The sequence below is a fragment of the Lepus europaeus genome, chromosome 20 (assembly GCF_033115175.1).
Source record: "Lepus europaeus isolate LE1 chromosome 20, mLepTim1.pri, whole genome shotgun sequence".
NCBI classification, from domain to species: Eukaryota; Metazoa; Chordata; class Mammalia; order Lagomorpha; family Leporidae; genus Lepus; species Lepus europaeus.
In genome coordinates, this window is record NC_084846.1 from 18,221,723 (window position 1) to 18,243,792 (window position 22,070).

A 22,070-nucleotide genomic window follows, 5' to 3' on the forward strand; every position below is an offset into this window, starting at 1 on the left:
CAGTCACAGCCATTTAGGGAGTGAACCAGGAGATGGAAGATGTCTCTCTCTCTCAGAAATGTTGGCAGTGTCTCTGTCTCTAACTCTGCCTTTCAAATACATAAAATAAATATTAACTGGCCAGTTCTGTGATGTAGTGGGTAAAGCCGCTGCCTGCAGTGCCAGCATCCCATATGGGCACAGATTTGAGTCCCGGTTGCCCCACTTCCGTTCCAGTTCTCTGCTATGGCCTGGGAAAGCAGTGCAAGATGGCCCAAGTCCTTGCACCCCTGCACCCATGTGGGAGATCCGGACGAAGCTCCTGGCTCCTGGCTTCGGATCAGCTTAGCTCTGGCTGTTGGCAGCCATTTGTGGAGTGAACCAGCAGATGGAAGACCTCTCTCTCTCTCTCTCTCTCTGCCTCTGCCTTTCAAATAAAAATAAAATAAATCCTTAAAAAAATAGCAAAATAGGCCGGCGCCGTGGCTCAACAGGCTAATCCTCCGCCTTGCGGCGCCGGCACACCGGGTTCTAGTCCTGGTCGGGGCACCGATCCTGTCCCGGTTGCCCCTCTTCCAGGCCAGCTCTCTGCTGTGGCCAGGGAGTGCAGTGGAGGATGGCCCAAGTCCTTGGGCCCTGCACCCCATGGGAGACCAGGAGAAGCACCTGGCTCCTGCCATCGGAACAGCGCGGTGCGCCGGCCGCAGCGCGCCTACCGCGACGGCCATTGGAGGGTGAACCAACGGCAAAAAGGAAGACCTTTCTCTCTGTCTCTCTCTCTCACTGTCCACTCTGCCTGTCAAAAAAAAAAAAAAAAATAGCAAAATAAATCTTAAGATAGGGAGATCCAGAAATAGAGAGAAAAGTTCAGTCCAGGCAATAACGTTTAAACCCAGCTAGAAAGTACTTGAGTAAAACATCAACGGAACCAAGAGAGAGTACAAGAAATATGACATTAATGGTGTTGTTGCACCTGTGAATCCAGCCAGAAGACAGAAGCACTCCTGGGCATCATATATGAGTCAATGTAATCTCACATCACCTTGAACAAACATGAATGAGGTTTCAGTCATGTACATATCAAGCAGCACTTTCCAATCCATGTTTTAGTTCTACAGGGAACAGCATCATTTTTTCCAATTTTCTCATATTATTTTTGATTATATTTAGGGTGTCATACTTTGTACAGAATAGCTCCTTCTAGTTTAATATTTATTGCAGTCACTGAGGTCCTGAACTTGCTATAAATCCAATGCTCAACGTGGAATGATGAGTATGAATCAAAATGGAGAGAGGAATTTGAAATGCCACATTCTTTCCTCTATTCCTTTTAAGATGTTTTTCTCTATGTGAACAGGTATCAATGCAGACGGAATCCTTTACCTCTGGTTTTGGCTCAGTATTAATACATTCTCTCTACACCTTCAAAGATTCAGAATAAAGCCTGCTGCACCATGTGCCAGTGGCAACTAATCTAATCACAAGGTTTGATTTTCAAATCTTTCATTTCTGTACATACACAGAGCAGAATCCACATTTACCTCTGCTTTTCAAATAAAAACAGTAAGTGGGATAAAATGAAAATGTATGACAATTATATTATAATAATATGACTAAAGTATTAAGATGAATTGTTAATCATTACTTAGCAAATTACAACTTTCGCATGGAGAAAATAATACCTTACTTATATAATGAATAATATTACACTTGGGCTAATATGGTTGTAAGTTAATTATACACTACATAGCTGATTTAGTTTCATTTACCTAAGGAGCTGTTCTGACCCTGTTGCAGATTAATTACATCTTCAGGAATCCATTCTCATTTATCATTGTCACTTGCAGCATTATAGCTCTTAGCAAAAGTGCAGCGCTTTTTTAATGCTAAAATGTGATACATTTTGCAAGTTTAGTCATTAAAAACATATGACAGATAAAACCAGGTAAGATTAAATTAGCTATGGAACATTAGGAAAGTTCATGTCCCAGAAATTAAATGACTGAAAGAAAATAAAAAATTGTGTAAAAATCATTCAAGTCAGACAGAGGCCTTGCCTATATTTTATAGCATTTTGGGGAAGACCTCATGCTTTGAAATATATGAAAATTATATGGCACATTTTAATTTCTTAACACAGATTAAGCAGATTTTATATATTCCCATTTCCTAAAATTATTAGAAATATTCAAAAGCATAGAACACACATATACACATATTTGTGCATTTAAAAATTCATGGAAAAATTAAATTGAAACATAAGTTTATTCTGGTGTAAAGAATTTTAAAATCCATTGGCAGATATTATGAAAAACCTATGCATGGATCATGACCTTTTTTCATGAGCTTATCTTTTAATTTTATTTTTCCATGAACATTTAGAAGTACACTCATGCATATATATGTTTTTTTAATTTATAGTAAGAAATTTGCACTATTTGCTTTTATCTGACAATGGGATTGTCTTAGTTAAATGTGAGCAACAATTAGAGCTAGTGAAATGTTTGTAAGTTCAAATATAGCCGAATATTTCTTTGTTTGAAAGTCTATGACCATTAGCACCCGTTTAAAGCTGTAGTATGTCAATGTGCAAAGTGTAGGCATACTGCAATGACTTAGAATTCTCAGACTTCAGGAGTTCAGATGCCAGGGGAAGACACATAAAGGTGACTTAAAAACAGCATGTCAAATATGATTTACATTATATAAAAATATGTAAAGAGTAATATGAAGTGCCCAAAAGGCAATGCAAACCTAGTCTGGAAGGTTAGGAAAAGCTGTTGAAGGGATGAGAGTTGATTCTGCAGAAATGGTTGGCAGTTAACCTTCCAACTGGGGAGTGAGGAGAGAATGACATGTTTGGAAGAAGAGGGAGAAAAATTGATGACTTCAGCAAACGGACAATCAAGACAAAGCATCTCAACACCTACAGGCGGTATTTAGTAGTGAGGCTGAAGATGAGGCCAGGTCAGGACACCACGATGGGCACTTCGAACTCCTCTAGAAGGAACTGCTGGGCCCTGGAGGCATACTGGATGACAGGGGCATGGCACTGAGGAGCCCAGACTGGAAGCAGAGCGAGCAATGAGAAGCCGTGGCAGTCATGAAAGTGAGCGGTGAGGGCAGTCTGAGATACTTGGGGGTTATGCAAATGAAAACAAGATTCATGGGGAAGTCAAACAAAGACTAAGTAGGATTCCTTGGTTTGTTGAGGGGACTTGGGAAACACCAAGAGAAGTTCTGTTTGAGCAACACAGAGAATGTTGTTAACTGCATACATGGTGATTGCAATTGCAAAGGAAAGAACCGAAGGGGTTCACAGGGAGGAAAGGGGAGAGTGGAAAAGAGTCCTGGAGATCCACAACAAAGGGCAGTGAAGGTAGAAAGTTGGTGGTGATTTAGACCCAGCTAGGTGGCCAGTGAAAGGCAAGACCAAGAAAGGTTTGCATTCGTGGAGGTCCATGGAAGCAAGGAAAAACAAATCAAGAAATGGAAAGCAAGTCCAGGCTGGGTGGTGCAGAGCATTCAGAAAGACAGTACCAACTGTACTGGTTAATTTGAGGTCAAGACTGACAACAGTCAAAGAAGTCTGAGCAATGTGATATGGGCGGGGCGGGGCATAGTAGAGGGACAGCAGAGCCAGTTTGCATTGGCTCACCAACGAGGTGACAGCTAAAAAGAGATATTTCACACTCAAATGACTGAGGAACAACCATTTCCTTCAAAAATTGATATATATGTTTCATGTTGTCTCTATTCAAATAATATATTCAATTATTTTAAAATATTCTACTTATTTGTATTTTGTTTAAATAATTTACCTTCGGAGATCAGAAATTCTTGTCAATAATGAAAATGTGGGTGTGAGAGTAGCTTAGTGGTTAAGAAGCTTACACCTCACACAGAGTTCCTGGGCTCTATTCCTGGTTCCAGTTCCCGACTCCAGCTTCCTGCTAAGGAGAACCTGGGAGGCAGGAGTGATAGCTCAATAATTAAATTCTTGACGCCCATGTGGGAGGCTTGGATTGCTTTCTTGGCTCCCAGCTCTGGTCCTGGCCAGCCTCACCCTCTACAGCACTGGGGGACTGAACCAGCAAGTAGAGATTCTGTCTATCCCTCTTTCTCAAACAGATAAATGAATTAAATAGAATGTAAATCCATTGCATATTTTCTTGAAAGAAAAAGAAAATGCAAGGAAAAGTGATTCTTAAAAATGATATTGAAGTCTGAACATTCAATAAAAAATAGATACCTATTCTGTTGAAAAAAGACAATTGAAAAATATTAGCAATTAGTTGCTTAATTAAAGTTATTTTTGCAAATTCATTAATAAAGCAAAAACAATTTTATTTCATTCTCTGATTCAATATTCTTGTTGGCAGTTTTCAATTTGGGAAATAAAACCAAATTACAGTACCCATTATTGGATGCTATATGATGAATTTGTCTTAAAAGAAATTTCATTATTTTCAATTTGATGCTTAATGTATAAATTATTTATCATCGAGTAGAAAACAGATTATTCACTTCAGTTTTCTAAAACTATAAATTGCTTAATGTGGTCTAGTCAATAAGAAACAGTATGTAATTATAAGAAAATAGCTGAAATTAGATTTGTAATGACATTTTGTAAAAAAAATTATATTGAAATAAAAATCAAGTATCTGAGATTAATGATCTTGTAGTGATGGAAAATTTCTTCAAATAATGTGAATCTTTCCTGAGAAGAAACTGTTTTGGAAGCTAATATCCTATCTTTTCAATTCCTCAAATGCAGAATCCAATCTGCTCACGTAAGAACCAGGTAAAAGCTACTGTTACTGACAGGAATACAGAATTATAAATAGAAAAATAGAATGTGACCAAAAGAAATCTAAATCTAAGTCATACAAAGACAATCACTTTTAAAAACTCTATCCTATTTATAGTAAAGAGATAGATGCAATGAACATATCAAAGAAAATAAGATGTAGTAGATTGTGGTCATCGCCATCAGTTTTATTGACATTGTGATTGAAAAAAAAATAACTTCTATTTCAATTAGTCTGTAAACATAATTTTTATAGTTAAGGTATTTCATTTTACTTTCAGTAAAGGCACAGGACAATATGTAAGAAACGGCTGGTAACAAGAAATTCAGACTGGTAACTACTCCACTAACCTGAAATTTACGATTTACGAATTAAGTAGTCATATTTTTCCTACACTGGCAGAATAAGAGGCTCTTAGTGACTGGCTAAGGCTGAAGGATATTAAATCATAGCCATGCAAATACTTATTTGATAGCACATTTGGGTGATAATATATACGGTGCAGTAAAAGTCCACTTGTCTTTGTCAGATTTCTTCCAGGACTTGGAGAAGAGTCCCACAGTGAGCTGAGATCCGACTCTGCTTTCAGAAGAGCTAATGTGGATAAGGTTTTCATTTTCATGCTGGCTTTCACTCTTTACCCAGCGTGTGATACTAATTTGTTTCTGGATATGTTCTACAAAAACTGGAGGACCTTTCCAGAAGCCTTTGAAATTCGTACTGCCTTGCTTGTTTCTGCTCACAGTGCTGACTTCTGTGTTGAAGAGTGTCCAAATTGGAACTTACTGGGATGATTAACAGCTGCTACAAAATCAATACTCCATGCAGGGAAAACAGAATTGGGCTAAGATGGTCTTACATGAGCACTATTTGGTGGCTGAAGATCTATTGATGTCAGCAAGCCAAATATGATTTATCTTTGTGGAAGTATTTCCATGGATGTAATCCATGGGCCTTCCAGACTCAGTCTCAGGCACCTAGGACGTGGAGGAGATAATTCATAGGTCTTAATTATGCATAATTATGCATATTCTCAGCTGCAAAGATCATCACTGTTATATTTAGGAAGAATGGGCTTGCTTAAATCTTTCATTATTTTAACACTTATTATGGTTGAAATACTAAGTCTTAGTATTATTGCTATTGCAATTTGTCTCACAGAGACTCTTAAATTTTTTTCTACAAATGAAGTTGAAAGAAAATATAGATGTTTGTAGATTTGGTTTATTATATGCTACCACTCTTAAGCACAGGATAGTAGGGTAGTTGCTAACAAGTGCCCTAACGTGTTTTATATTTATTTTTGAAGAATTAAGTATACTTTATAATAAATATGGTAAAACAAACAAGATGAATATGCTGTTTCAAGGGAAACAAATTAATTCCTGAACCATTGTTTATTGGTCCATCTTTTAGTCTCAGGGTAGGGGATATGCATGTATACTTCTGTTATGCTGGAATTCACATTTCCTTTTGCCACTGTTTGTCTTATATCCACAGTAGTGCTTATCTCAGGAATCAGAGCAGGTACTCAATCAGTATTTGTGGGATGTGCTAATGAATGAACTCCTTTGCAGCTGAAATACTAACGAACACTGGGATACTAATTGTCTAAGATAATCCAGTATTTCCATTTTTAATACTAACATAAACATATCATCAGAAGTTAAGACATGTTTGTGCAACAATGCCATTTATAAATCCCAATAAATGCCCCTTTTATTTTTAAGGCATATTTTGTTACTCTGTGCAACTAGGACTTCCACGAAGAAAAACTGTGTGGGCAAACATTCCACTCCCCATGATACTGTACATGCTACTACTGTTGCAATGTGGTATATGTGTGCTAGAGTGCAGAAACTAATTTATCAAGAGACTTAAATGATCATTTTGTGGGGTAGCTACCAATAATTTGATGGCACCCTTTGCATATTAAATATGGCATCCTTTCCTCTCTGCAGTGGGAAAATGTGAATGTGTTTGAATAGGGATACCACAGAGGAAGCATTGGACAGTTGTCAATGAGTGGGCTTTCTACCAGTATTTTAACCAGGAATTGATCCTCCAGCTCAGAGCCGACACAGCTGCGTCAGGGTTGTTATGGACTGGGAAAGTCACCGCCATCAACAAAACCAGGAAGGTGACAAATAAAATAAATAAATAAGCCAGTGGGCTTAAGGCATGACCTTCAGATCTTTTGATGCCTTAAGGCCTTATCCTCAAAGGGGAGATAGGCAAAGAGAAAGTGGAACCTAAAGAAGTGAATTGAAAGGTGAGATGGCAGAATTAGTAGTGGTTAACAAATTCACCACCACAAATGACTTCCTTGTGCAAAATGCACCAACTGTTGTAGTATGAAATAATAAATAAAACCCCCCCATCCAGCAGTGAAATAAAGACCCCATGAAATGCAAAGCTTCTTAGTCCCCCCCCCCTTTTTTTTTTACAGGCAGAGTTACTGAGAGAAAGAGACAGAGAGAAAGGTCTTCCTTCCGTTGGTTCACCCCCAAAATGGCCGCCACAGCCAGTGCACTGCGCCGATCCGAAGCCAGGAGCCAGGTGCTTCCTCTTGGTCTCCCATGCGGGTGCAGGGCCCAAGCACTTGGGCCATCCTCCACTGCCTTCCCGGGCCACAGCAGAGAGCTAGCCTGGAAGAGGAGCAACCGGGACAGAATCCGGCGCCCCGACCGGGACTAGAACCTGGGGTGCCGGCATGCAGGCGGAGGATTAGCCTAGTTTTCTACCATCCTTTCCAGACATCTTTCATCACTATCTGAAATTCACCTGTTAATTGTTTCATGCCTATATAAGATGAAGGTTTATCTCCTGCATTCTCCAATATTAATTACTGATGTACCTTCCAATGTTTTGAAGAATGCCTCCTGCATAAATAACAACTCACATATGTGGATTAAAAACAAGTTATATACATGAATGAAACTGTGCACAAAACAAAAAATAAGTCCATCCACCTAAAGTGGTATTTTGTTTTTCAAGGAAGGGAGTACCTTTACTAAGTTAGAAAACTTTGGCAAATCAATACAGTACTCTTTAATGTAACAAAATCATATTTTTTGTTGGAGTCATATATTCTTGTAGTAAAAATGGTATTAAAGTACATGCAGCCCCATCAGATCTCAATGCATTATTAAAACAATTCAACAATAGGCAGAGATGTAGACCAAGTGAAAAGTGAAGAGCTGAATGAGAATATATGTCATAGGATGGGTGTGCAAACATTTCAACACATGTGAAACATCTTGTGACGTTTTAAAAATTACTCACAGTCCCACTGCATTTCTGAATTACAAATAGCAGAAGGAAGCATTCAGTTCTCACCTAGTGTCACCACATGCCAGAGGTGAGCATTGTTAACATTTTGACATTATGTATATGTATGTGTGTGTATGTATATATACATATATACGTTTACATACAATTGCAAACTCTTTTATATGTTTTTAGAGACAGAGCTATGTAATGACATTCATGTTTTTACCACCCTTGTCTCCAATATTATATTTTGGGAACTTCTTTTCTGATAATATATCTCTATTAAATTGATAAACTTTCAGCTTCTTCCAAATTGTATGTCATTAAATATGATTGGTGTAGGTGAGGGTTTCTGTGTTGTTTTTCCTGTGAAATAGATTTCTCAAATGGAATTAATGGTATTGCCCAAAGAATATTCACATTTTAAAATTTTAACAGATACCATCAAATTATTATCCAAAATATCATTCTACTTTACAAGTCTGCCACACAATATGAATGTAACCCCCTTTTTTTTCTACTTACTTACAGAATGTAGCATGTTTAGTCTTTGTGATTTTTAGCCATCTGAAATATAGACTATGGCAATTCAGTGTACAATTTTACATTTCCTGGTTTGTTGAACTATTGGCGCTTCTTAATCAGTATATTCATTTTAATTATTTCTCATAATCTCAGCTTAGTTTTCTATTTGATGTTTAATTAAAAATATCTTACTTTAGATTGTCAAACCAATGTTTATTATTTGTGTTGAAAATGGTTTCTTTGGCATTTAATATTAATGAGCTTTAACATCCAATTTTTAAATTAAAGGTGAAGAAAATCTAACTGCAATTTCCTTTTCTAAATGAGTTCTAGATTTTCTGTTTGCTTCAGATAGGTTTTTCTTATGCCAAGGTAAGAGCAATATAGGTATATGTTTTCTTCTTGCATATTATGTGTGCATTGCTTTTATTGGCATTTTTAATCTTCTTCATGTGCATTTCATGTGGATATGAAGTAGAAGCATAAATTTGCTTTCATTCAAATTAATAACCAATTTGTCAAATAATTTATTGTGTATTTTACCCTTATTCAATAAAAAGAAATTTCAACATCTAGGAAAAAATACATTCCAGGAACATCTGCAGTTTGTTTTGGTTTAATTTTATATTCTGTTTTATTTATTTTTGTGCTATCATATTTAGTTACAATGAGTTGAGTCTGTTTTTATAGTCCATGGCAAAAAAACTGACATTGTAGGACTAAATTATTTCAGAAAATTATGAAGGTGTTTTTGTCTAGCTTTATATAACAATCAAAAACAACCATCAGAAATCTCATTAGAATCTTTAATAGCAATGGTCTTAAATGTACAGAATAATTTGGGGAGTGCTGATCTCCTGGTAATATTAAATCTCATAAGTTTAACAGAAGAATTATTTTTCAGGTCTTATTTTGTAATTTGACATAAAATTGATTACTTTTCCTCATGTAAGCTGAATGTCTTTCTTATTAAACATAAACCTTGGTATACTATAGGTTTACTGATATTGTCAACTTAATTTTACTCATAATTACACAATAATTGGTGCTTTATAAAGGAAAGTTTGCCTTTTTATATACCTGTATAGTGCTCATCACATTTACTGCTTTATTAGCTGCATTTTTAGTTAGTGCATATTAACAACACAGGCACATCACCTTCAAATAATAATGATCTTGGCTCTTACTTTTCCATATTTGTATGACACTAAAGTTAAGGCTGAAATAATGATAGAAGAATCCTTGTCTTATTCATGATTTTACTTGGAACGCCTCCAGTATGACACAATTAATATGATATTAACTACTTTTTTATTTTTTGAAAGATTTATTTTTTATTTATTTGAAAGGTAGTGTAAGAGAGAGATCTTTCATTGGCTAGCTCATTCCCCAAATGGCTATGACAGTCCAGGCTGGGCCAGGCCAAAATCAGGAGCCAGGAACCCCATGTGGGCCACTCATGTGGGTGGCAGGGACCCAAATACTTGGGCCACCTTTCGCTGCCTTCCCAGATGCATTAGCAGAGAGCTGGATCAGAAGCAGAGCAGCTGGGACTCAAAATAATGCACTCACATGGGATGCCAGTGTCACAGGTGGTGGACTAACTTGCTGTGCCACAACACCAGCCCCAATATATTAACCATTGATTTATAGAAAATGTGCTACGTGGCTTTTTCTCTAAAGTGTTAAATAATATTAAAAAAATAGCAATCTTGGTTTCTACGTAAATTCAATTGGCCCATTTTAATTTCCTTCAAATAAACCCCACCTGGTTAACAGTATTTGGCCTTAAATATACCACTTGAGAGGTTTTGCTAATTTCTGTTTGCAGTTGCTGTGCTTATAACCAACATCTGGATTTTCTATGGAATTTTCTTCATGAGATATTGATATGGAGGTTTTCTAGCTATGCAAATGGACTTTGGGAAGCTTTTTATTTTAATTTATATTCTTAAGTTTTAGAAAATATAAGAATTATTTTTCTTAAATATTTATTTATGTGAAAGGCAGAGCAAGGAAGAAAGAAAAAGACAGGGACAGAAGGTAAGGTCTTCCATCTGCTAGGAATTCTATATTGGTCTCCCACACAGGTAGGAGGGCCCAGTGCTGGGCCATCTACCCTGGTCTCCCATACTTGTGGGAAGGGCCCAGTGCTGGGCCATCTACCCTGGTCTCCCACACTTGTGGGAAGGGCCCAGTGCTGGGCCATCTACCCTGGTCTCCCACACTTGTGGGAAGGGCCCAGTGCTGGGCCATCTACCCTGGTCTCCCACACTTGTGGGAAGGGCCCAGTGCTGGGCCATCTACCCTGGTCCCCCACACTTGTAGGAAGGGCCCAGTGCTGGGCCATCTCTCCTGGTCCCCCACACTTGTAGGAAGGGCCCAGTGCTGGGCCATCTATCTTGGTCTAGGTAGGGTAGGAAGAGCCCAGTGCTGGGCCATCTTTCCTGGATTCCCACACGGGTGGGAAGGGCCCAGTGCTGGGCCATCCTGCTTTGCCAGGTGCTTTGGTAAGGACTTGACCCGGCAGTTCAATGGGGGATGCAGTGGTGGATGATCTTACCTGCTCTGCCACACACAATACTGGCCTATAAGAATTATTATGGTAAATGGAATTGACATTACCTTTTGTGGTGCTTTTACTGTGTTTTCACTGCTGCACCTTTGGCTAGATGCTGACAGCAGTGGGTATCACAGTATGATATTGGACATACAACATTGGGACCAGGTATGAACTTATAAGAAATTCAATTCTTAGAACCTACCTAATACCTGTTGAGACAGAAGATCTGGGTGTGGGGACCGGCAATCTGCACTTTTTATAAAAAAGATTTATTTTGTTTATTTGAAAGGTAGAGTTATATAGAGAGGGAGAGACAGAGAAAAAGAGATCTTTCCTTAGCTGGTTCACTTTCCAAATGGTTACCACAGTGATGGTAGGGCCACACCAAAGCCAGGAACCTGGGCACAGGGGCCTAAGCACTTGGGCCATCCTCTGTTATTTTCCTGTGTGCATAGCAGGGAGCTGAAGCCAGGAGCCTGGATCCAGGTCTCCCACGTGGGTGCAGGGGCCCAAGCACTCTGCTGCTTTCCCCTGCCCATTAGCAGAGAGCTGGATCTGAAGCAGTGGCTTACCATGTTGCGTGCCACTATGCCAGCCTCAGCAATCTGTGTTCTGACAAACCCTTCCGGTGACTCTGACACCAGCTCACAATTAGAACCCTTGGGTTAGATTTGCTACCGATTCCTCTTCAGCAAATTTCACCTACTTACGTATGGATGGAAAATGTCCCATTTCTTCTATATGCCAAAGCTTATTGCCAGAAAAACACATGCTATACTCATAATTATTCAAATATTTCCCATAGCTGTGGTTTTGTATTTAGTATCCCGTGTGTATATTTCTTTCTGTTAGAAAATATACTTGCCAAGTGTTTGTGTATTCTATTCAATTCATTTCTTTTGGAGAAAAAAGCTTTGGTGTTGTAGTTGCTATAATTTTGTTGTTTTTGCCAACTTCTCTAATACTTGTTAATTAGTTACACATTCTTTGTTTTTCTTGTGTATTTCCCCCAACTCTCTTAATTTGAACACTTTTTTATTTTTATATTTTTAAACATGATAAAACCATTATGGCTATAACTTTTTTATGTATACCATTTTTGTCATACCCTATTAGGTTTTTTTTTTTTTTTTTTTTTTTTTTTTTTTTTTTTTTTGGACAGGCAGAGTTAGAGAGAGAGAGACAGAGAGAGAAAGGTCTTCCTTCCGTTGGTTCACCCCCTAAATGGCTGCTACGCCGATCCGAAGCCTGGAGCCAGGTGCTTCCTCCTGGTCTCCCATGTGGGTGCAGGGCCCAAGCACTTGAGCCATCCTCCACTGCCTTCCCGGGCCACAGCAGAGAGCTGCACTGGAAGAGGAGCAACCAGGACAGAATCCGGCACCCCAAATGGGACTAGAACCCAGAGTGCTGGCGCCGCAGGTGGAGGATTAGCCTAGTGAGCCGCGGTGCTGGCCCCCTATTGGTTTTTTGTTTGTTTTTGTTTTTGTTTTTTTGACAGGCAGAGTGAACAGTGAGAGAGAGAGACAGAGAGAAAGGTCTTCCTTTGCTGTTGGTTCACCCTCCAATGGCCGCTGCGGCCAGCACACCGCGCTGATCCGAAGGCAGGAGCCAGGTGCTTCTCCTGGTCTCCCATGCAGGTGCAGGGCCCAAGCACTTGGGCCACCCTCCACTGCACTCCCGGGCCACAGCAGAGAGCTGGCCTGGAAGAGGGGCAACCAGGACAGAATCCGGCGCCCCGACTGGAACTAGAACCCGGTGTGCCGGCGCCACAAGGCGGAGGATTAGCCTGTTGAGCTACGGTGCCGGCCCCCTATTGGTTTTTTATACAAACTCTGGATATATTTGTAAACTGCTAACTAATGTCATTTACATTGTTTTTTTTTTAAAAATATTTTATTGATTTATTTGAGAGGTAGAGTTACAGACAGTTAGAGGGAGAGACAGAGAGAAAGGTCTTCCGTCCGTTGATTCAGTCCCCAAATGGCCGCAATGGCCAGAGCTGTACCAATCCAAAGCCAGGAGCCAGGAGTCTCTTCCTGGTCTCCCATATGGGTTCAGGGGCCCAAGGACTTGAGCCATCTTCTGCTTTCCCAGGCCATAGCAGAGAGCTTGATTGTAAGAGGAGCAGCCAGGGCTAGAACTGACGCCCATACGGGATGCTGGTGCTGCAGGTGGAAGATTAACCTACTGTGCCACTGTGCCAGCCCCCATTTCAGTTTTTATTTCCATTTCACCAAAAATTATTTAGATTAATGCTTACTTGAAACCCTCAAGTTTGGGGGCTAGCATTGTGTCTCATTGGGTTAATCTGCAGCTTATGATATCTGATTAGAGCAGTCTCAGCTGCTCTGCTTCTAGTCCAGGTTCCTGCTAACGCACCTAGGAAAGCAGCAGTAGAAGGCCCAAGTATTTGTGTCCCTGTCACTCATATGGGTGACCCAGATGGAGTTTCTGGCTCCTGGCTTCAGCCTGGGAAGTGAACCAGTGGATGGAATATATTTCTGTCTTTCCCACTCTGTCTCTCTAACTTTGAAATAAATAAATAGATCCTTTTGTTTAAGAAACCCACAAATTTCTCAATGTTTTGATGTCTTCTTGGTTTGTTGTTATTTCCAGTTTTATTACACTGTGACAAAGAAATTATCATTTAGAATCTTCTACATATTTATCAAAATTTATCGCTTTGCATAAATAATTGATTAGGTTATGTATAAATTCTTACACATTTTACCTAAAATACTGACTTATCATTTTGATCATTGTTTACCACTCTTTATTTTCTTAAAGATTTATTTATTTGTTTGAAATCTAGAGTTACAGAGAGAGAGAGGTAAACAGAGAGAGAGTGCGAGAGAGAGATCTTCCATCCACTGGTTCACTCCCCAAATAGTTGCAATGGCCAGAGCTGGGCCAATTCGAAGCCAGGAGCCAGGAGCTCCCACAAAGGTGTGGGGACCCAAGCACTTTGGCCATCTTCTACTGCTTTCCCAGGCCATAACAGAGAGCTGGATGGGAAGTGGGGCAGCCAGGACTTAAACCAGTGCCCACATGGGATGCCAGTACTGCAGGCGGCGGCTTTACCTGCTATGTCACAATTCATTCTTCCACCATTTGCTTTGATCAGATTTCTTAGGTGCTTGCATTAATAGGCATTTCTCAGGAAACTGCCGCTAGGGGCATAATGGGAATGGCAATTCTACTCCGAGGCACTCCGCTTCAGAGCCAGTTCCCTCCTACTGTGGTTGGGAAAGTAGTAGAAGACAAGCCCAAATACTTGTACCTCTGTCACTCGTGACCTGGATGGAGTTCTGGGCCCCTATCTCTGGAATGGCCTAGTCTTGGCCAAGGAGGCCATCTGGAGAGTGAAACAGCAGAAGGAAGATCTCTTTCTTTGTCTTTCTCTCTCTCTCTCTCTCTCTCTCTTACTCTGCCTTTCAAATAAACAAATCTTTATTAAAAAATTGCTTCGGGGTATATTCATTGTTTACATTATCTATATTTCAATATATATCTAGATCTGTATACATATCTGTATATATCATATATGCCCTTGACACGTTTATAATATATGAACAATTTATGTATTTATATTTACCTATGATATACATTTGTAATTTCCACTAAATAGATATAGTAGTACAGTATTTACTTAATAAATCTTCTATCTTGGCTTCCATGAGGGAACCCCAAGTTATCCATGGAATAATGGGTTTGAAAGGTAAGTTTACAGGGCGCAACAGTTTCTGAAATTCACGTGTACACAAGCTTTTCATATACCTGCAGTAGTTAGATTTATGTTACTGCAATGAAAGGAAGAAGATTATTTTGGCTCACAGCTTGAGGTTCATTGGTTTGGTCCCTGATGACAGCATTCTTGCTGGCAGAAGCTCAAAGTGTGACAGAACCACACGGCAAGAAGGGCATAGGGCTGTCTGTCTACGCCTCTTCTTATAAAGCAACCATGATTCTACCCCTGGGGGCTCCATCTAACAAAGTGATCCAACATGCTCACTTTCTGAAGGCCGTGCCTTACTTCCAAACACCGTCATGGGAATGTTTCCACTTTCTTATTCTCAATAACACATAAAGCTTTTAGGGGGTAGTGTGTTAAGGCAATGCCTGTGATGCCTGTACCCCATTAGGGAGCGCCAGTTTGAGGCCCAGAGCATCCACTTCTGGTCCAGCTCCCTACTAATGCTCCTGGGAAAATAGTAAGAGATGGCCCAAGTTTTTAGGGTGCTGTCCTCCAGGTGGGGGACCCAAATGAAGTTCTGGGCTCATGGCTTTGGCTTGGCCTATCCATGGCTGTTGCAGACATTTTGGGAGTGTACCAATGCATGGAAGATATATATTTATATATATTTCTCTCTGACTTCCAAATAACACATACATCTTAAAAACAAGAACTGAGGCTTTTGGGGAAAAAAGCCTACAACACATGGGCCTTTGCAAAACACCCAAACTAGTATCAAAATCATGGAAATGCATTTTCCATGAACTTTTTGAAGATTCCACATATTATCATTATATCAAATTTCCTAGTATGAGTATTAAGTTATTTTATTGATTTTTCTTTCTTAAAAATACAATTGTAATTTTTTTTCTGAGTGTGGCTTTCAGAGTGCCATGTAAGAATCACATGTAAGAATTCCCATGTAGCTTTCTTTTTTCCATAGATGTCATCTTCGATCCAAGAATTATCCAGGAATATCTTAAGATTTTCAAATATTAGCGGTTTTAGATCAACTCATAATAGTAGTAAGAATTTTCACAGACTTTTTGCTTATTTTTTAGTCCTACTGACACTGTCATAACTCTGTCAAAGTAAGATAAGATGGAGTGCAATGTTTTCAGATTTTCACTGCTACAGAACTGTAGCTTATTTTCTTATCCTTGGGAGTATCTTATTGGTATCTTATCATAGGCCATTCTCATTACAAGAGATGTTTTTCTGATGCAGCGATAAAAATGAATTATTCATAATCAGTAAATCTTCATTGAATAAATATTCTCACAGTTTGATCTTTGAGGACAGGCAAATAAAATCAGAGGTAAATCTTACCACGCCGATGGAAAAGTAGTTATTGATGATACTGTAAGGCACTGGGTCTCCCTTCTCATCTTTGTCGTTAGGTATGACTTCAAACTTCCACCTGTCCAACATCACTTCTGTGCTGCTTTCGATATCTTTCAGGATTTTCATCAGATTCTCACCTTCATAACCTAACAAAAAATTTTATCTTGAAATATATATATATATATATATAACCAAATAGCAAAAGCTATATTTATGCATGCTTGAGCATATGTGTGTATATTACTCTGAAGTTAGATAATGCATTGAAAGCAGGTTCTTATCATACATCATACTCATGCCAAGATTTTATTCTTAGTTTAACTTCTACTTCAGTTTTATGGTGCCAGTGATCAGTCTATTCAACAGCCCCATGCACATTTCCACCGCCATGCCCACACGAGACTTCAAATGTATATATGAAAAGTGCAATGAGTTATCTGCTTCCATGTCTCCCTCCTACATATCCTATCTCAGAAAGTCACCACCCCCAAAAAACCAAGATGCCATTGCAGACTTGTCCATTTCCAGGAGTATACTCTCTTCATACTGTCCTCTCTGGAGACACAGAAAACTTTCAATTCCAACAATATGTCTTATTCGTTTGAGCTGTGTTTTTGTATTCTTCACTCTACCTGCCAGTGTACCTCCTTTCTCTTTAACTGGTTTGCCTCTACATCCATGGGATGGTTTTAAATTTGATAACCTTTCATTTCGGAGGCCACCTTCCCCAAACAATAGATCAGATCCCCATCTCGTACAATCTCCCAGCACAGGACTCTCAAAATTAGGATCCCCATACAACCAGTGATTTGCCCTGTGGTTATAGGACTCGCGATTTCCCACTACAGCTTCCTCTTGCCACATCTACTCTAGAATAAAGGCTCAACAATTCCAACATTTTAATGAATCTACTATGGCCTGAAAAAATATTGCGTAATGCTACACTTTGTCTTAGACTTAGCTGTGGCTGTATGACGTCACTCAGATTGCAGCCGAAGCCTGGCTATGCGACATACTGGTTTTGCTTTCCACCTCCCTCAACATCAGTCCCTCCCTTAGGTTCGTTGTGATGTCTAAATGAGACAATGCATATAAGGTTTTTATAGAAAGGCCACAAGCATATAACAGAACATTCTCAACATAATACTACTCATGATGAGAACATCAAGTTAAAATACTGTGCTGGAGCCAAACATTGTGATGCATCATGTTAAGCTGGATATCAGAGTGCCTGGTTCAATTCCCAGCTCTTACACTTCTAGTCCAGCTTCCTGATAATGTGCTTGGGAAGGTGGTGAATGATGGCCCAAGAACTTGGGTTCCTGCCACCTGCATGGGAGACCTCTATAAACCTCTTGGTTTCTGGCTTCCACCTAGCTTTTTGCAGGTATTTGGGGAGTGAACAAAAAGTGAATCTTGTTCTTTCATTCTCTATCTCTGCCTTCTAAATAAATAAATCTTCTAAAAATATTATGCTAATTTAATTTCTTCCTCCCCCCCCCATAATTATTTTGAGTGGGAATTTCTTTTCACAGCTTTATTTTACTGTGTCCAACTTTTGGCCTCTAACTTAAAATTTTACTTGAATGAGGAAATGGAATACACCCTGTGTCCTCTTTAGAGCTGTTAGCACATATATCCTTGGAAAAACTAAGAGTCAATAAAAAAAAGAACAGAGACTCTCACGCCTATATTCACTAATAAAGGGTAGGAGCTTTGTTCCACTAACTCTAGGATGGGAGGCAGCCAGAAACCAGAAACTCCTGCTTTGGAGCTTGTACAGGTTAAAAAATTATGCACTGGTGAATACATATGGCAATGGGTAAAATGAATGATGATTGTATCAATATAAACATAGAATCAAGTATTATTTCAAAGAGAAATGTATTACAGAATAATTCAAAATACTCATATCAGTAATTGGCATATAATAGTACATGGTAAGATATTGATTGGTTTAAACTTTAAGGCTAAAATAATCATATAAACATATTTCCAATGTTTCTTTTTAAAATTTTCTCTTTTTGAAGGAATTTAATAATATATTAGATTCTCAAGTCATAATAAATGCATGATAATTACTGTAACACGATTCTCATCAATTCTCATGTTAATGTGATATTAATAATAAGATGAATGTGGTTCATAGATATAATTCTAAAACTATGATACTCCCTCCCTTCTCTTTCCTCCCTACTCCTTCCTTCCTTCCTTCCTTCCTTCCATTCTTCCTCCCTCCCTCCCTTCCTTCCTTCTTCTACCTTCATTATCAACACCTGATTCTTCTTCATATTTTATTTTTTTAAGAAGTACAAATAGAGGAGCACTCTGGTGCAGCAGGCTAAGCCACCTCCTGGGACACGTGCATCTCATCTAAGAGAGCCAACCTGGTAATCTGCACTTTCGAGTCCAATTTCTTGCTAATGCTCCTGGAAGGCTGCAGATGATGGCCCAGGTTCTGGCGTTCCTGTCACCCATATGGGAATTCCAGATAGAATTGTTGACTTCTGGTTTTGAACTGGCCAAAGACCTGAGTGTTGTGGACTTTTGGGGAGTGAAACAGGTGATCGATCTCTCTCTCTCACTTTCAAATAAATAAATCTTTTAAAAAATAATACAAGACAAAGTATAGGTAATATTCTCTTCATATAAATTTTGTATATAGTTATATATTTTCACCATTGAATGAAATAAAAGTTAAACATAGTCACCTATTGTCCAAATTCTACTCTTGTTTCAGAAAAATCCTAGTATTATGTGTTTTCAATCATAAATGATTCTGTGTAAATTAATATGGCATGTTGCTATATACAGTAACATAAATAAATAATAATGCCTTAAGTCAAATATTGGACTTCCCTCAGCCATCTCTCAGGTAATAGCAGCAGTGTTCCACATAGCACTTCAACAACGTAGGAACAGTAACCAAGCAGGAGAGAACCAGATAGGAATGAATTCATGGACACTAATCACTGCAGGTTCACTTGGCCTGAAAGCTTTACCACTGGATATATTATTAGAGGTTTTTATGATTAAATATGAAAAAGTCTAAGATCAATCACTCTTCCAGTCATGGAAAAATGGAAGGAGGCAATAAATAAATGTATTTGCAGAATTACAAAATCTGCTGTGCAGAATTAATTCACTAGGATGAATTGCAAACTGTAGTCCTCCCATCTAAGAATTTTCTGTGCCCTACTTCTTTGTATTTATCACTGTCCATTCTTGGTGATAATAATGATGCCCAATTCTTGACAGGATTGAGAAGATCATATTCTTTTTTTTTTTTTTTTTTTTGACAGGCAGAGTGGACAGTGAGAGAGAGAGACAGAGAGAAAGGTCTTCCTTTGCCGTTGGTTCACCCTCCAATGGCCGTCGCAGCCAGCGCACTGCGGCCAGCGCACCGCGCTGATCCGAAGCCAGGAGCCAGGTGCTTCTCCTGGTCTCCCATGGGGTGCAGGGCCCAAGCACTTGGGCCATCCTCCACTGCACTCCCGGGCCATAGCAGAGAGCTGGCCTGGAAGAGGAGCAACCGGGTCAGAATCTGGCACCCCAACCGGGACTAGAACCCAGTGTGCCAATGCTGCAGGCAGAGGATTAGCCTAGTGAGCCGCGGTGCTGGCTCCCTATTGGTTTTTTTTTTTTTTTTTTTTGACAGGAAGAGTTATAGATAGTGAGAGAGAGAGAGAGAGACAGAGAGAAAGTTCTTCCTTCCATTAGTTCACTCCCCAAATGGCCACTATGGTCAGTGCTGCACCGATCAGAAGCCAGGAGCCAGGTGCTTCCTCCTGGTCTCTCATGCGGGTGCAGGGCCCAAGCACTTGGGGCAAAGCAGAGAGCTGAACTGGAAGAGGAGCAACTGGGAGTAGAACCCAGCACCCACATGAGATGCAGGCGCTGCAGCCTGAGGATTAACCAAGTGAGCCATGGCACCAGACAGAAGATTATATTCTTAAAAAAGAAAAGTCAAGGCTGGCGCTGTGGCTCACTAGGCTTATCCTCCGCCTGCGGCACCGGCACCCCAGGTTCTAGTCCTGGTTGGGGCGCCGGTTCTGTCTGGGCCGTAGCAGCCAGTTTGGGGGGTGAACAAACGGAAAGGAAGACCTTTCTCTCTGTCTCTCTCTAACTCTGCCTGTCAAAAAAAAAAAAAAAAAAAGTCAAGTCCACTAAGTATGCAAGCTTATTAACAGAAAAGGATTATGCTATTTTACTTTTATTATATTGACTTAAAAATACTTAAATACTATATTATTTAAATTATTGAATAACAATTCATTATTCTAGGTTGACAAGCAAGTGAAAGCATAAGTAATATTTATTTTCTCTTTAATAGTGTGATGCTATCACAATGCACGAATGTGCCTAAAAAGTCATAGAAATGTTTACAAATGAAAATCATGGGAAGAAAATCAAAACCAAATATTTGTAGGAGCGTGCTCTATATAAAACTTTGTAACTTATCACCTCTACAGAAACAATTTTTGCCTTGCAACCATCTTCAGATTTTTTGTTGGGAAGATTAATTTTTTTCAGAAAATTGCAAAGGGAATGCTAATTAAATATTTTTTTAATTCCGTAGGAACCTACATTCTTATTGTTACCTTTCCCAAAACACGGAAATGCAATCTTGTAGAAAAGAGTCAGTGCAACCTGACTCTTTCTAAAAAAAAATTTTTTTCTTTCTAAAAAAAAAATTTTTTTTGACAGGCAGAGTGGATAGTGAGAGAGAGAGACAGAGAGAAAGGTCTTCCTTTTTGCCATTGGTTCACCCTCCAATGGCCGCTGCAGCCGGCGCATCGCGCTGATCCGAAGCCAGGAGCCAGGTGCCTCCTCCTGGTCTCCCATGCGGGTGCAGGGCCCAAGCACTTAGACCATCCTCCACTGCCTTCCCGGGCCATAGCAGAGAGCTGTCCTGGAAGAGGGACAACCGGGATAGAATCCGGTGCCCCAACCGGGACTGGAACCTGGTGTGCCGGCGCCGCAAGGTGGAGGATTAGCCTGTTAAGCCACGGCGCCGGCCCTTAAAATTTAAGCATAAAAATAATTAATAAGACTACTTGAGGTACACAACATATATGCTGCACAAACAATTCAATAGTTCAGTACAAGGACTAATACAAGACATGCACTGTAATTTTTTCAAATTCTGATTAAGAATCTAAAAAATAGTTGTTTAGCAATATACCCAGCAAGAAATAATCCCATTCCAAAGTATGTTTCTTTATATATATATATTTATATATAAATTTATTTTATAATATATTATGTTTTAATATAATATATATTTATATATAAAACATATATTTCTTTATATATATATGTGTGTGTGTATATATATATATATATATATATATATATATAAAGTTGACCTAACTGCTCAACTTGGGCGCCTGGTTTTCCCCACAGCCCCAGGCAGCCCACCAGCCAGGGTGGTCACTCTAAGCCAGAACTCAGTGAAAATACAATCTGCAAAGGGCTGGAGCAAGCCACTTAATTCCTCACATTATATCTAGCACCTAAAACAGTGCCAACACTAAGGAAACATTCACAGAGAATTTGTCAGTAATATGCTTACAGACAGAGGCCCACATTGTAGCATGTAGCAGGTGACACTGCTGCCTGTGATGCCAGCGTCTCATATAGGCAGTGGTTCGAGTCCCAGCTGTCAACTTCCAATCCAGCTTCCTGCTAATGTGTCTGGGAATGCAGTGGAGGATGGCCCAAGAAAGCTTTTGGGCCCCTGCACCCACATGGGAGACCTGGAATGAAGCTCCAGGCTTCTTCCTGACCCTGTCCTAGTCATTGCAGTCATTTGGGGAGTCTCTGATTCTGTTTCCCCCTC

At 39.5% G+C, this 22,070-nt stretch overlaps 1 protein-coding gene across 6 annotated transcripts in view; it reads right to left on the bottom strand.

Annotated features, from left to right (window-relative positions):
- The window catches only part of DGKB (diacylglycerol kinase beta), a 690,527-nt gene that overhangs the window by 404,706 nt on the left and 263,751 nt on the right, over positions 1-22,070 (bottom strand). For all 6 annotated transcript variants that reach the window (XM_062178201.1, XM_062178199.1, XM_062178197.1 and 3 more), the window contains one exon: positions 16,214-16,374. In XM_062178201.1, the coding sequence (XP_062034185.1) occupies positions 16,214-16,374 (161 nt within the window). The remainder of the gene's footprint in view (positions 1-16,213; positions 16,375-22,070) is intronic.